We start from the raw sequence: 15,008 nt of genomic DNA on the forward strand, positions 1-15,008 counted from the left end.
TATTTTTGTTAGGAATTTTTGTTTTGCTGGCTCTCCCTCACTCTTGTGCTCGGCGTGCAGCAACTGTACTGTTACTGCCTGTGCAGTCCCAGAAGACAAGCTGTTACCCTCTGTCTGCACTTAGCAGCTATGCTACCCTCAGTAAGCTGACCAGCTGTATGGCCCCCACAGGATTACTCCGCTCACAAGTAGACATGCAGGTCAGGAATGTGCCAAAAGGTACGAGAAATTATATTGGACCTGACTCGTCTGCTAGAGAATGTCCACTTTGTAAACTCACTAACCTCTTTTCCGGGGAATCAGGGGCATAGCACGGTCTCTCTGCAGGACTTTCACCTTCCACCATAATCCTTTTCTGCCAAAACCTTAATCAAACTTTTGACTTTTAAAGAATGAATACTAACTATGAGATCTACAGGCAAAGACTGTTTTATTATACTATTTTACCTTTTCTGTCAAATCAGATAGTTGATCTGTGACAAAAGAAAGGCAGTGGCTTTGGGCCAGAAAATGGATGAGCTTGCTCATGATGCGCTAAAGTACAGATAAAGTTCCAAACTATGCTGAGACAACTAAGATATGTTGAGAAGGTTAGCAAGGTTATCAATGATACAAGAACTTATCTGGAACCAAAGGATACATTTGTTTCTTTATGATCCGGCATTAGAATATTGTTCACATCTAGGAGGGGCTATGGAAATAAGGACTCTTTGCCCCTAGTCAGTGCCTGAAAAAAAGAAGAATGGGGTTTTTCGTGGGAGAATTGTTCTCCTGGTAGGGAGTGAATTTGGGAAAACAGCGGAAAAAGTTGCACCAGACCATGGAGTATGGCAATAAAAGAAACAGGTTAAAATGATGGAAATTATATGTTAATTAAAATTCTGAGGCGACATTTCCTACCAAGGAATACTAACGGGGTATGAGTCAAGAAGGAACAGAGATTGATCTTAGACTATCGAAAGAATTGTATCACTCATAATACGATCTTACCAAAAAACCTTTTATAAACTCGGGTGCAAGATTCTGTTTATTGGTGTAATTTGAGTCCGACAAGTAATTTCTACAGCGCAAATGTGAATTACAAATGGGGGTTCAATAATAAGAAGAAAAGGGAAAAGTGTAAAGGTTTTGGAAATAAAACAAGATACATTTGCCAAACGGCTCATGGCTGAAATTTAAGCAAATTTCTCCATTTTAGCATGTGCTGGCTAATATGGTCTGAGTGTGGATAATCTAAATCTGCTGAGAAGCTTCTCCTCTGGATTAATCTAATATAAGGCACAGATTGTAGCAGGGGTGGGATTTAAATGTATTATTTAATAACAAGTTGGATAGATCTACTAGGCATTCACATATGAATTCCTCCACAGTTGCAAGATTTAAAAAATATATAATGCAAGACTGTGTATGATGTCCAGCATGAGAAAGCAAGATCAGAGAGGAGTTACACATTCTACAGTAAAACATATGGTCACTTTCCAAGAATTGACATATGGATTTAAGACTTAAAATGTAAAGAGAGTGGGTTTGATTCACAAAGATAAACCTACAGGTTTGTGTATGTTTATGCTTTTTCTGTATTCACGTGTGGAGCTCTTCACCTTGACTGCGGAGTCTACTCACTCGTAAGCTTACTATTAAAATGCAGTTTTGTGAATACTGAAAAGCATAACCTACACAAAGGTGTAAATTTGTCTTTCTGAATCAGACCCAAAGTGATTAATAATAAAGATATCTATGTTGTGTGATTGGAACTAGCCTTTAATGGCGAGCATATTCCTCCCAGATGGACCATAAATTGTTGTTGGATGACACATTGTCAAAAACACTGATAGGACATTCAAGATTTTTCTTTTAATAAACAGCTGTTCCCTGGGCATAGTTTGGATTCATACAAAGCTTTGAGATGTATGATCCCTAATTGGTCTAGAACAGCCATGTAGTTACAGAAAAAGAAACAAGCTGATCACTATACCGGATCAGGGAAACAGAAATGCTAATATTAGAACATGATGTAAGCAGTCCGGAGGTATAACAACAGTTAAATCAAGCTAAACTTGACTTTAGGTTTAAATTGGAGGATAAAAACAGTGTGAGATAGGAAACAAGAAAAATACAGCATTTTGAGTTCGGAGAAAAAAGTGGGCAGATGCTCACTTGGTGAAGAAGAACATGGAGAATGAGGAATTATATTAGATGTATACAAAGGATGGAAGATGGAAGGATGGTAAGCAGTAACAAAGATATCCCTCAAGTCTTTCCTAATTTTCCTCAAGTAGTGCATAAACATGAGCTTGAAATAGAAGATAATATATTGAAAAGCTGGTTATGAATTAGGAATTTACCCCTATTGATAAGAGAGCTTCTAGAAAGGGTCAGTGAACATGGAATCAGAAGGGCCAGAAAAGGACTTAGAAACTTTAAGACGGCAAGCCTGGTGTCATACCAGGCAAATTGTGTAGGGGGGTTATGGAAGCTGTGATTCCAGTGTTAAAATTGCTATTTAAGTCAATACTGCAAAGAACATGTTAAGATATCCTCATCCTGATATGAGGCAGCCATATCACTAATACTTTAACCAAGTTAGATTCTGAACTCCTACAGGCCCATTTTATTGTTCAACAGGGACTCTAAAATGTTTGCAACAATCATGGAAACCAGACTAACATCCGTACTAGGAGAATTAGTCCATGAGGACAAGACAAATGTATAAAGGGCAGATATTTGCACAATTTGACTGATTTCCTGATCGGTACAGTTGACCTGGCAGTAGCATTGTTAGCAGTTATACCTTTGTATGCGTTAAGGACTTTTGACCAGGTCCACTTAGCCTTTACTCAATCCTACTACCACGCTAACAGAGAAGCAAAGAAAGCAGTCATCATCACCCCTTCCAGTCCACTGGCCACACCAAGGAACTACTCACCATCATCAGAGAATTGTCCTCCTCAGACGGTGTTGAAAACACCATCCAGCCCTCCCCTTCCCCATGGAACTCGTTCGGCGACTTCTTCCACTTCAAGATCACCAACATCTAAAAAAATCTCAAATCCCAACCGTCAAGACCAGTCCGCCATTCTCCTCTGGCTGACCCACCACCACACCTCCTGACTGACTGGACACCCCTCAGCACTGACAACAACCTCCATAATGTCCTCCATCCACTCAGGAGCTCCTGTCAACCCCTGCTCCCATTGCATCTTAAACTTCGGTCACAAAAGAATCAGACCCCCCTCACTAGCACCATCAATGCTGCTTTCAGCACTGCCACGTTCCCAGAAGCCAGGAAACACACAGCAGTCAACCCCTTGCTAAAGAAGCCTACAGCTGATCCATTCCACCTCAAGAACTACTGCCCCATCTTGCCCCTTCCCTTTCTGGTAACAGTACTGGAGAAAGTAGTCACCCGCCAACTCCCAGAATACCTGGAGTCGAACCACGGGCTTGACCCCTCTCAATCCGGCTTCTGCCTGAACCACAGCATAGACACAGCCCTAATACCTGCCGCCAATGACATCAGAGCCATCCTCAACTACAGCAAACCATCAGCCCTGCTCCTCCTCGACCTGTCAGCGGCCTTCGACACCATCATCCACCATCTCCTTATCCAAAGACTCCACCACTTCGGAATCCACAGCAATACCCTCAAGCTACTATCCTCTTTTGCCACCGGATGCACTCAACGAACTTGCCTCCTGCTGTACACCTCCAAGAGCATCACCTGTGGCATACCGCTATGGCCCCCATCACCCTCAGCCATAGTCTCAGCACCCTCAGCCATAGTCTCAGCATTGCCTCCTACACTGACGATACCCAGCTCATACTCTTCCTCACCGAAGACACTGACTCCACCGGATCAACATTTTAGAGCACCATGATGCACGTCACCAACTGGAAGAAAGCCAACTCCCTCCAGCTCAATGCTGACAAGACTGAAGCTCTCCTCTTCAGACATCCACCCTCACCGTGGGATGACTCCTGGTGGCCCTCCTCCCTCAGACCTCCACCCACCCATGCACACAACCTCAGAATTATCGTGGACAGTGAACTCTCCATGAAACGCCAGGTCAACTTTACTACCACATCCTGCTAAACACCCTCAAAATGGTCCATAAGGTTTTCAGATGGATTCCTACCGACACCAGAAGAACAGTTACCCACGCCCTCATCAACAGTCAACTCAACTGCCGGAACGCCCTCTATGCAGGTACCTCCACCCTACTCCTCAATTGCCTCCAAACCATCCAGCAGCAAGAATCATCATGGACCTTTCCAAACAAGCCCACATCACCCACCACCTCCGTAGTCTGCACTGGCTCCCTGTCAAGCACATATGCCACTTTAAAATGCTCATGCCCTACACAATGCTGGACCAAAATACCTCAACATCCGCCTGGCCTTCCACCTGCCCACCAGACATGTGCGGTCTGCTCCCCTTGCCACCATTCCAAGCATCCATCACACCCAAACCGGAGGTCACTCCTTCTCCCACCTTGTAGTCAAAGCCTAGAACGACCTCAAAAAGACCCTCCTCACAATAGTGCCTGGATACCTCTCAGGGTGGTAAACGCGATCTACAAATAAGTGATTGATTGATTTCCCTAGAAAAGCCTAAGTATATTTGGAAACCTGTTCAAAGTTGCTAGGATGATCCAAGCTCTCTATAAGGCACCTATAGTAAGAGTTCTGAAAAATGGGTCCTTATCTAACAAGATTCTAATTAGCAGAGGCACCTGATAAGAGTGCCTATTGCAACCCCTGGTCTCTAATCTCTTTAATCTCTACAGAGAGACCTTTGCTGAGAGATCAAGGCAACGAGCACTATTCCTCCTTTCAATTACAAGGAATATGATAGGAAAGTAGCCCTCTATGCAGATGACCTAACAACATATTCATCGGATCCAAAAAGTGCACATACATATCTTGAAGATCTGGCACACGTTTGGTAGGCTACATGGATTGCAACTAAATGAAGGTGAAATAGAGGGTATGGAATAGAAGATTTATCCTGAGGTATCCTTGCCTACTAAAGTGAACGAAATGAGGTTTCTTGGAATTGTAATACCTCAGGAAATTAGCAAAATTCCATCTCGATATTTGGATAGATTTCTAGAGAAATTGAAAAGCCATGAAAAAGTGTCTTAATCTTCCTCTTACTATCTATGAAAGGATCAACTCAATTAAAATGGCTATTCTTCCCAATATTACTTATCAGTTTAACACTATACCACCGCAGTTTGATAAGTGACTAGTTTCTAAAATCCAGGACAAAATGGTTAGCTTTATCTGGGGCTCTAAGGGCATTCGGTTATCATGGAAAAATCTGAGAATGAAATGAGATAAGGGCTGCCTGCAGTTTTCAGACCTCTTGTTTTATTGTTTGTGCTTCCAATTTAAGAACTGCCGGATGTTCACAAAGTTATTTGCTCAGCCATTATAAGCGTAGTTGTGCATATTTCAATTTGAATTGGGTTATAGAATCAGCATTGGAAGCTTTTTGCCCTTTTTTTTAGCATTATGTCATTGTAATTTGCAAAACTAGTTTAACTACTACATTTTTGTCTGTTTCAAAGAGGTGGATAAACACCTGTACGGGCCTTTTTAAAGGTACAGTCCTTATGAAGTCCACTGTAATTTTAATTGCTACACACTATATTTTGAATGATGGCATACGGGACATCCAGTAGTAGAAAGATATTCTGTACATCTCTGTGAAACCAACAGACAGGATTTTCCACAGGATCTTCCACTGTTCACTGGAGTCTATGTGGCTGGTAGTTCGATCTCTGTGAATGGAAACTGGATAGAATATGACTATGATAAACTGTAAAATGATAATTTGTGATGTAGATATTTTTATTATGTGGAATGGCTGGTCCTTATACTTGTACACTGATTCATATGTTTTAATGGTTGTATATATCTTAACATGTACTGTTTTACATTTAATGTCATTTGTACCTTTTATGGCACATGTTGCCGAAATAAAGATGATGATGTTGATGATGATGATGAATGGAAACTGGATAAAATGCCCATCGGCAGGTTCCCGACAGATTGTCACTAATCAAAAACTATTCCACACCTCTTCCCCTACCGTTTCAGGGAAGTTGTTGAATACTGTTAGACCTCTCATGGGAACAGTTTGCATCAGATTTATCTTTATACCTCCAGCACTTTTTAATTGTCCTAGAAATGTATCTTTAGTAAAGAAAAATATAAGTCCTCCAAAACCCTACATTTAAAAGCAGAAGCAAATATTTAAACTGCTGTGTTTTATACAAATAACCCACACACTGTATTTGTTTTCCCTTTCACTGCCAACCAATTGTTGCTATGGTTTTAAAGTTTGATTTAAATGTTGTGTTTGTAATTTTATTTTTGCATGAAGTGTGATACTCTATGTCACAAAAACATATTCCTGAACTGTCAATATTAACATTATCTTTCATATTCTCCTCCATTGTTGATTTCAGTAACTAAAAAGGGCAGACGTTGCTACATTATTATGTGACTGTTTTTAGTATGTTACATTACTCCATGTCAGCCTACAGGCAAGAATTTAAATTCGGTCATTCCTACAGGAGTAGCCACTGACATGGAAGTGAAAGAACTGCTGGTATACATAGCCGGCAATGGCAACTGCATGTATTGCAGGGATCAGATTAAGCAGGAGTCTAATTTGTAAGGGGGGTAAAAAGTAATAAAGACGGGGGACTCGATGAATAGTGGAATTCCATACTATAGTTTACAACTTTTATTGCAGAAACTGCGAAGCATCAGAAACTCAGATGAACAAAACAAAACAATATTTATTTGCTGTCAAATAAATATCAATGTTTAAAGCAAAATGTTGCTTTGAAAGTCGCTTTGGAAATTCTAATTTTAGAATAGAAGCATGAGCCATATAGATACTGCCAACATAAGGAAAACAAATAAGTAAAATACAAACATTGGTCACCAGCTGCAAAACAGATGCTGTGTACTGTTTGATTAGTCTAGAAAAATCAGAACACATGCAGTTAATGATTCACAATATTGCAAGATAGCTGTAAAAAGTTTCACCAATTAATGAACTATCTTTTTTTAAATAGGATTGTGAAAAGTACAAAATCTAAAATGCATTCATGGGTTGGGACTGTTTTAGGAAATATCTTTAAAGCATTAATGCCTCAAGTAATCACCAAATATTGATTATATTTTATAACTTAGGTTTTAAAAAGAATGGAGAACTCTACTAAAATTGTTGAAATATCTCTAGGATTTCAAAAGTGTGTCTCAAGTATGACATATTAATCATGTTTTCAAGTTTATAACAGTTTTACAAATTGATAATTTGCTGAAAAATATTTTAAATGTAATGGGCAAAGTTTCATATTAAACAAAAAATATAAAGAATATTCAGATATTTATTTCATGCTGAAAACATTATATAAAAGATTCCTCCTGTTTAGGAGGATTAGTTATTTTTTTGTTAAAAGTCAGGAATTAGTTATTTTTGAAAGCTAAAGTTCATTTAGGGCTTTGAAACATATCAGAAGAGCTTGTTTAGTAATTAAACAGCCACACAACCTTGATAAAAAAAAATGCCAATGGCCCAAACATTACTCATGTTAAATGAACATTTTTAATGGGATTTTTAAGAGCATATAATGTTACCTAGAAGGTTAGGAAAGAGTACTTTTAAAAAATGTACATTCTACATTTTTATTAATGTCTTTGGTAACAAACTCAAAAATATGTTTGGAGATCTTAAAGTATTTCATATAGTGTATTCATAGTTAGATATACATTTAAGTAGTAAAGGCACACTTTGTAACAAGGCTCTAACATCATTTTGAATATACACATTATAATGTAGGTTGCTAGAAAGACACCACAGTTATTTAGGTTGTTAATTCAAGGTGACATTATTAATTCAAATTATAGACTAATGAATGAATGAATGACTTTCAAATGAATTGTATTGTTTGATTGCAGTCTCTCAAATACTTTCATCAGTTTATATCCTGCTATTTATTTAATAGAGAAGGTCGTTGGCCAGGTATTTTATGACGCAGAGCCAAAGATTCTTTAGTTAGTTTATGTTAAATGTATTCTGGAATTTTCTTCTGGTGTGTTAGTATAGGTTGTTATTGTAAAACCGTAGGATGAATAGACATTATGACACATCACTGCAAAATTGTTGTATATATTTAGTTACTCTAGAAAGGCATACAAAACAGCATGCCTGAAGCACACAGCAGGCAAAATGTAGTTACCAGGTGGTAAACAGGTGTCATCACAGTGTTTTGAATAGGTGCCTATAGTGGATCACAATAGAACCAGGCATGGAAAGTCAGTAGAAAGAGGAAGAAAACAAACTCTTAACAATACACATGGCAGAATTTGAACTGACTAGGAGAGAGTACTTTCTATTAGAGGTGGCAAAATGGCTGAATAGAAAACACAACATATAATAATGCCATGAAACATAACTATGTAGATATTTCTGAATTGCATATAGCACCTAAACCTTTATTATATTGCATTAAAGGGCAATGTAAGTTCATTTTACATTTCAGATAAAATATCACAAGCAGAAACAAAATAGGTAATTTCCTTCAATCAATTAAATAAAGTATGCAAGCATATTTGTAGATAGCCTATTGCACCCTGCAAGGCTACATATGTTTAAATGCAATCTTTTTAATTGAGTTTGTAAGTAGTCATTACATTTTAAACCATCTATTCCATATAAAAGATTAGTATATGACCACATGCCTTTTTAACTTAATACGGAAACTGTCATATTGAGTAATAGGGATCAGCTAATGGTTATGTCATACCCATGACAGGGAATTGGCCAATTCGAAATCTCAACATAAAAACAAAACTTGCTTCTAATATGAAAAATACACCTCTTTGAATGTCTCAAAACAACCCCAGACTGATTCAGTCAATTTTGCCATTACTCCTCTTTCAACTAATACCCATATGGCATTCTAGTGTAATGCTCTCCTATCACTAAATCTCACTCCTTCCATGCATGATGATGACAACTGTGAAGAACTGTTTTTTGACTAGCTTTCAGTCCCTAAGATTTTGGAACACTATTTTTTGGGATCTCTGCTGAGACTAAGTCTCATAGTTTGAATCTCAGTCAATGTAAGCTCTGGTAAAATGCATTTTAGTTCTAACTTCCAGTGCCCACCATTCAAAATAAGGTCCACTGTGGCACTGCCAGGGTAAGAAACTTTAAGCTGTTAACACATGATCATCATGTGCATCTGCATGTGGACTGAGCCAATGGGTCCACCGTCGTGCTCAGCTTATTGTTTGTGCACAGGCAGACTGCTTCAGAGTGGCCTTTCAATAAACTGGGTGTGTCCTGTAAAGGCCTTAACACCCAAATGAGCATTCAAAGAGAAATATTCCCATTTCTTCATGAGGACAGTTTGGTTCTGTTGTGCATTATTGTTAGGATCACTTCATTCTAAGTCTGCAGTGCCTTACTATATTCCCACTCAAGGCAAAAACTGCATAAACAAAACTATGTTTGCATTTGCTCATCTTAGAGAAAGGATTAATGTTTATTTTGAGGGGTATAAAGAAACCCTACTGGGGTACCAGAGAACTGTGATCAGACTTGGCCACCTAGTTGACATATTCTGCCTGAACAAAAACAAAAGATGCTTCAAACACTCATCTGTATCATTTCATGGTGATTGGCAGACTTTGTACGGGCTCTTGAGAGGCCTGTGTGACCTAGAGGTGGGGACAGGGAAGCAAGGAGCAGGATCACCACCAGGCATCATTTGAGCCTGCATGTGTTACAGCTGAACACCTCAGGAGCCACATAGGCTGGAACTGCAGCACGGCCTGCATGGCCTAAGAAAAGGTGTCAGTCGTGGCACATTGGGGCCTACTACCACTGTCCAGTGGACGGACGGGTGCCTGTAGTCCCATGTAGCTGGGACCCGGGCCTCTGTGTGAGTGGGGCTCCCTTGGCTGGACTTCAGTATGATTAAGCATTATATGCTCCTGGCCCTGCATATTAAACCCATTACGGTGTCCGAGCAGGCCAGACAGAAAGCATGGTTGTGTCAGGTCAGAGCCTTTATCGCTGCCTGGGCAAGTGGCAGGGGCCTTGGGGTCTCACAGACCTGATGCCTTAATTCCCTCCTGATGGACACAGCAGAATTGAGTGCGCTATGCTCTGTGTGACCGCTACCTGTAAATGCATTTGCCGTTGTTGTATAGAGGCTCTACTGAGGTATTCTATCTCAACTTCACTTCAATGATACAAGAGGCTAGATGATAGTTCCTAGAAATCAAGAAGGCACCACATCAGAAATCTATCAGATTTTCTATGATGTACCAGTCTAAAATAAGAGTTCAACATAATGGTAAGGAATTCATGAAATTATATTTAACAACCAGAGGAGGAACAAGGTCCTGCTCCAGCAGCCCAGTTTCCTTTTGTGGAGCACAAGGCTGGGTCTACAAACCTTAGTGACCATTATAAGCTCATGTTTCCCTGCACTGTGGATTAGTCTTCATACTTAGATTGTGCTACACTGTGTTATTATATTTGTCCTGTTAGATAGTAAGCACAACAACATTATCTTGATAACAATCATTTAAATGATATTAGTCTGAAGTGGAACTTGCTTCGTCTGAATGGCGATTTGCATATTTCTGTGGTGTTATTTATGGATATGAGTATTGATATGGTTGTTTACTGGATGATGGGATTGGATGGCCTGCATGCACTTCAATAAGGAGCAGACATAGGCCTGGGCCGAGTGCCCGCTCTTTTGTACCCCCATATGCGGACTGCACTTTCAGCAACAATGCGTGTCCCTGCATATGTTTAATCTTTCTTCTTTAATTTGGGTGGAGTATTTGCTAATATTTGGGGTTGGCATGGGGGGGTGGGGTATGAGGAGTTTTTAAGTTCTACAAAATGTTTGCTTTAATATCTTAATGACACTAGGAGTCTCTGTGATATAGAGAATATTGTAAATGCTTACATGCCTGTCTTGCTAAAGTTTAAATCACATAACTACAGGAGCATGATGATGTCACAAGCCCACATGGAGGATACTTGGTTGGAATATATGTGGAGTTAACAATCTGCATAAAGCACAGTCAGTGATTGCATAATGTGATAAGATTGATGTAGCCTTACTCCAAGAGACACACATTTCACCTCTCACTCACTCCTTCCTTTGCCTCAACATAGAGTCAACATAGGTGACCCTTAAATGGGTGAGGGACACACAGGGTTGGGCTATGGTTATGACTGGGAGATTTGAGCAATATATATGTAGTCCCTTTGGGGTGTGGATTTTAACCTGACGCCCTCCTCAGGGTTGAATATAGTGACTGATGATCGGAGATATCCCTGAAAAATGAATAGTGTGCTGACTCTTATTATGCAATTGCATATGATCTAGGAGATTCTTGGAGGGCTTTGATTTATAGGCAATGGAATACAATCACTAATCATCAGAACATGATGTGGGCACTCATATTGATTTATATCTAGATTCAAAATGCACCATGCCAAAGGTTTGGGAGGTGAATATTCAGCCAAGAACACCGTTGGACTATTCCTTTTGTTGGATAATTCCCCTCCATCGCAGTGGGTTAGATGTTGGAGAGTGAAGCAGTCTCAATTGCAAGATTCTGTTTTTCATTCTGAAATTAGGGCTGACATTGTGGAATGCTTCACATGAAATTAGTTGATTTTATGGGAGGCCTTTAAGGCATATATCCAGGTGATTACATTTTTAAAGGGTCAGGTATCCTGAGATTACTACACACATATTTGGAGATGTTGGAGAAAAAAGTAAGGCAACTTGATAATGATTAAGAATTGAGTAAAACAGGGACACCCTTCTCAAATATCAGGATACACTGAAAAAGTTTTGGGAGGTTGCAGACCATGAATTGCTCTACCTTGGTAAAAACGCATGGGTCACAGTGTTTGGAGAAGGTGATAGACCTTAGAAAACATTAGCAAGGGTGGTGAAAGTGTGCAAGAATACTACACAGATTTCGGGCATCTGTGCATACAATTGTCTGATTCTTTGCTATTCTATATGTGTTTAGGCAGTGCTATTAACACTTATGTGCTTCTCATTTAGCCAACTCAATGGGTGAAATGGCTGAGCATTTAACTGATGTTAGACTCACCTGGATTGAGTTCCAGAAGTTGGATATTCTCAATTCCCACTTCATGGTTGAAGATGTCAAGATCCTCTATAACGAGTCTCACAGGCAGCAAGGCTTTACCATGTGCTGCCATCCGGTAGAATTTTATAAGGAGTTCTCTGATTTATTGGTACCCAGGTTATTGCAGGTGTATAATGCAGCTGTTCTTACTGGTATATCACCTCCACTGATATTAGTTACCACTATAAATATGCTTCTGAGAGCAGACCATGGCCTCAGTCAGTGCTCTTCATACAAGCTGATTGAATTTCTGAAAGGAGATAACAGTATTCTTGCCAAAATCCTCACTCAACCCCTGATTGACATTAATGCTGCCAGAATAATCAGAATGTATCCATCAAAGTTCCATGGCCTTTGATGTACACACATTAATGGCTGTACTAATTCCAATACATCCACGTATGCCAGGCACTGTCATTTTGCTCAATGTTGAAAAATTGTTCGAATCACTGGTATGGCCATTCATGAATGATGTACTTAGGTGCCTGAGATTGGGCAACTATTTTAGGCAGTTGTTAACTCTACTATACACAGGCACCCGGTATTCAATGATGGTTAAAAGCCTGTACTTGGATATATTATCTATCTGTAAGGGTACGCGACAGGGATGTCAGGTATCTCCTTTGATGTTTGCATTAGCTATAAAACCGCTAGAATATGTTCTATATGAATTCCATATCCATGTACTGTATTTATGGTGTCGACCCACCTTAATATTTTTAAATAGTGACATCGATATGCTGTATTTAACAGAACCCAGAAGCTAATGGGACTCTCATTACTAGATAAGGTATTGAGTTTGGTGGATACTCATGGTTAGAAATCAATTGGGAAAAGTCAGAAATATTTCTCTTGACACATAATACTACTGCATTTAATTAAGAGTACCTGCTTAGGTAGAGTACTGCGGGGGGTAAAATACTTGGCGATTTATGTTGCCACAGACATGGTGGGACAAATTAGGTACACTTTTGGGGCAGTTTTAAATTCCTTTAAAGTATGAATCAGTCGTTATTACTCCAACTCTAAATGCTGGGGTGTTTGTAATATAAGAAGTGCAAGATGAATAACATTTCGCTTCTTCATATCGCACTTTTGTGCTTCTCGAACCAAAATGTTAGGATGGAGATATTTGTTTATTGGAATACAATGGTTGGGATCTTTGTAGCTCCATCACCTGAGCTTGCTCTCTTCGGAGCTAACAGTGAGCTATATAACAAAGTGTGTAGATTTGCATCCATGGCACTGCTTCTGGTCATAGGTGGGTAGCTATGGCTTGGATGATCATCGAGTCTCTCAAGCAGGCAATGTTGCCATAGGATGTATTGAATTGTGGTGATCTAATGAATACTTACGCCCCTGTTATGCCCATGTTGTGCAGCCTAATTCGCATCCAACAGACTTTTGGGAATCTCTATGATCCTTCCTGTTGCAACAGGTAACTAAAACTGCAACTTAAGCTATTGTGGAGGAAAGATTGACTTTAGGGAATGTAAAAACAGTCTGTGTTTCATGTCTGTTGCATTATTATCATAATGCATCCCTGTGAGAAACGGAGGAATTAATATGCTGTAATGTGCTTTTTGACTAATTGTTTAACATTTAAGATTGGACGTCACAAGTGTATGAATTAAAATCCTGCAAAATGTATATACAAATTTAAAAAGAGGCTCAGATTTCAAATATGATCTGTACTCCTCAATGTACTTTTGGTGTTGCAATATTTTCCTGAGGCAGCCATAATGAGATTCCAGCATTGATCTACCCTGTGGAGCCAAGATAAGTGTTCTTCTGGTAAGCAGGTGTATCAATTACTCATCCATAGAATAGTTCCACATAGCGGAGATTAAGTCTGCTCCTGGTAGAAGGGGAAGAAATCTGCATTGACTACTTAATCCACACTTGCTGACAAGCTCGGACATGCCCTTCTGCAGAGAAACAAGGCGAGCCAGACAGATCTTTGTCACTACTCAAAGGAAGGGCGCACTCATGAAGTTCTGGAAGGAACAAACAGATTGCTTTGCCAGTTGGGGCGGAGGTAAAGGCTCTGTAGTGGACGTGGCTGACCATGATTTGATAGTGCCATCCTGAAAAATCCTTAGATAGGGCAGAGATGCCTACCTCTATAAGACTCCCAACGCACGTTTATTCCCATTCAAAAGAGAAGATCTCTGAAACGTACTGAAACCTGCCGATGGGCCCGTCTGCAATGAAGCAACACTCTGGACTTGTACTGACTGGGACTCTGCGGGATCTGCATCGCCAGTGCCAGTGGCATTGGCATCTCCACTTTCTCAGGAACGCAGTAGATGGAACGTCTGTGGATTGGTCATCTGGATTCCATATAACATGCTCCACTTTAGTCAAGCATTTGGGGAGGGTCAACGCCCCAAGAACATGGGGCATGCCTCTTCCGCTCGCTGTGCTGATATTTGGAACAAGCACGGAGGACACTGTTGTCAGTGATTCGCATGTACCTATATCAGTCAGGTGGAAAAAGAAAATAGAAAATGCCCTCCTGCTGGCCACCAGGGAAATGAGTGCCAGTCAGGCTGGGAGCCCATCAAGCTGTGTTGTCTTGTACTCCTGTGCTGCCCATGTACCCAACCAACCCAGTGCTCCATGTGAGGTACAGGGCACTGGCTAAAGTAAAGCATGTGTGCTGGTGGGTGTATGTTTAAACAAAACAAAAAGGAAGCTTTTTATGCTCAGGGCAAATTTGTGTTTAAAAGCCCACAAGCTAAAGGTTGACCTAAAAAAGCACTTGGGCCACCTTAATTTTAATA

The 15,008-nt window shown here is 40.0% G+C and overlaps 1 protein-coding gene across 50 annotated transcripts in view; it reads right to left on the bottom strand.

Annotated features, from left to right (window-relative positions):
• LOC147708230 (uncharacterized) overlaps positions 1-15,008 on the bottom strand; it is a 2,035,583-nt gene that overhangs the window by 1,803,652 nt on the left and 216,923 nt on the right. For 47 of the 50 annotated variants that reach the window (XM_086926979.1, XM_086926974.1, XM_086926973.1 and 44 more), the window contains exon 3: positions 8,262-8,303. The exons of the other annotated variants lie outside the window; for them this stretch is intronic. In XM_086926979.1, coding sequence (XP_086783105.1) covers positions 8,262-8,303 — 42 coding nt within the window. The remainder of the gene's footprint in view (positions 1-8,261; positions 8,304-15,008) is intronic. 50 annotated transcript variants of the gene reach the window in all.

The sequence above is a fragment of the Lissotriton vulgaris genome, chromosome 6 (genome assembly GCF_964263255.1).
Source record: "Lissotriton vulgaris chromosome 6, aLisVul1.2, whole genome shotgun sequence".
Taxonomy (NCBI): Eukaryota; Metazoa; Chordata; class Amphibia; order Caudata; family Salamandridae; genus Lissotriton; species Lissotriton vulgaris.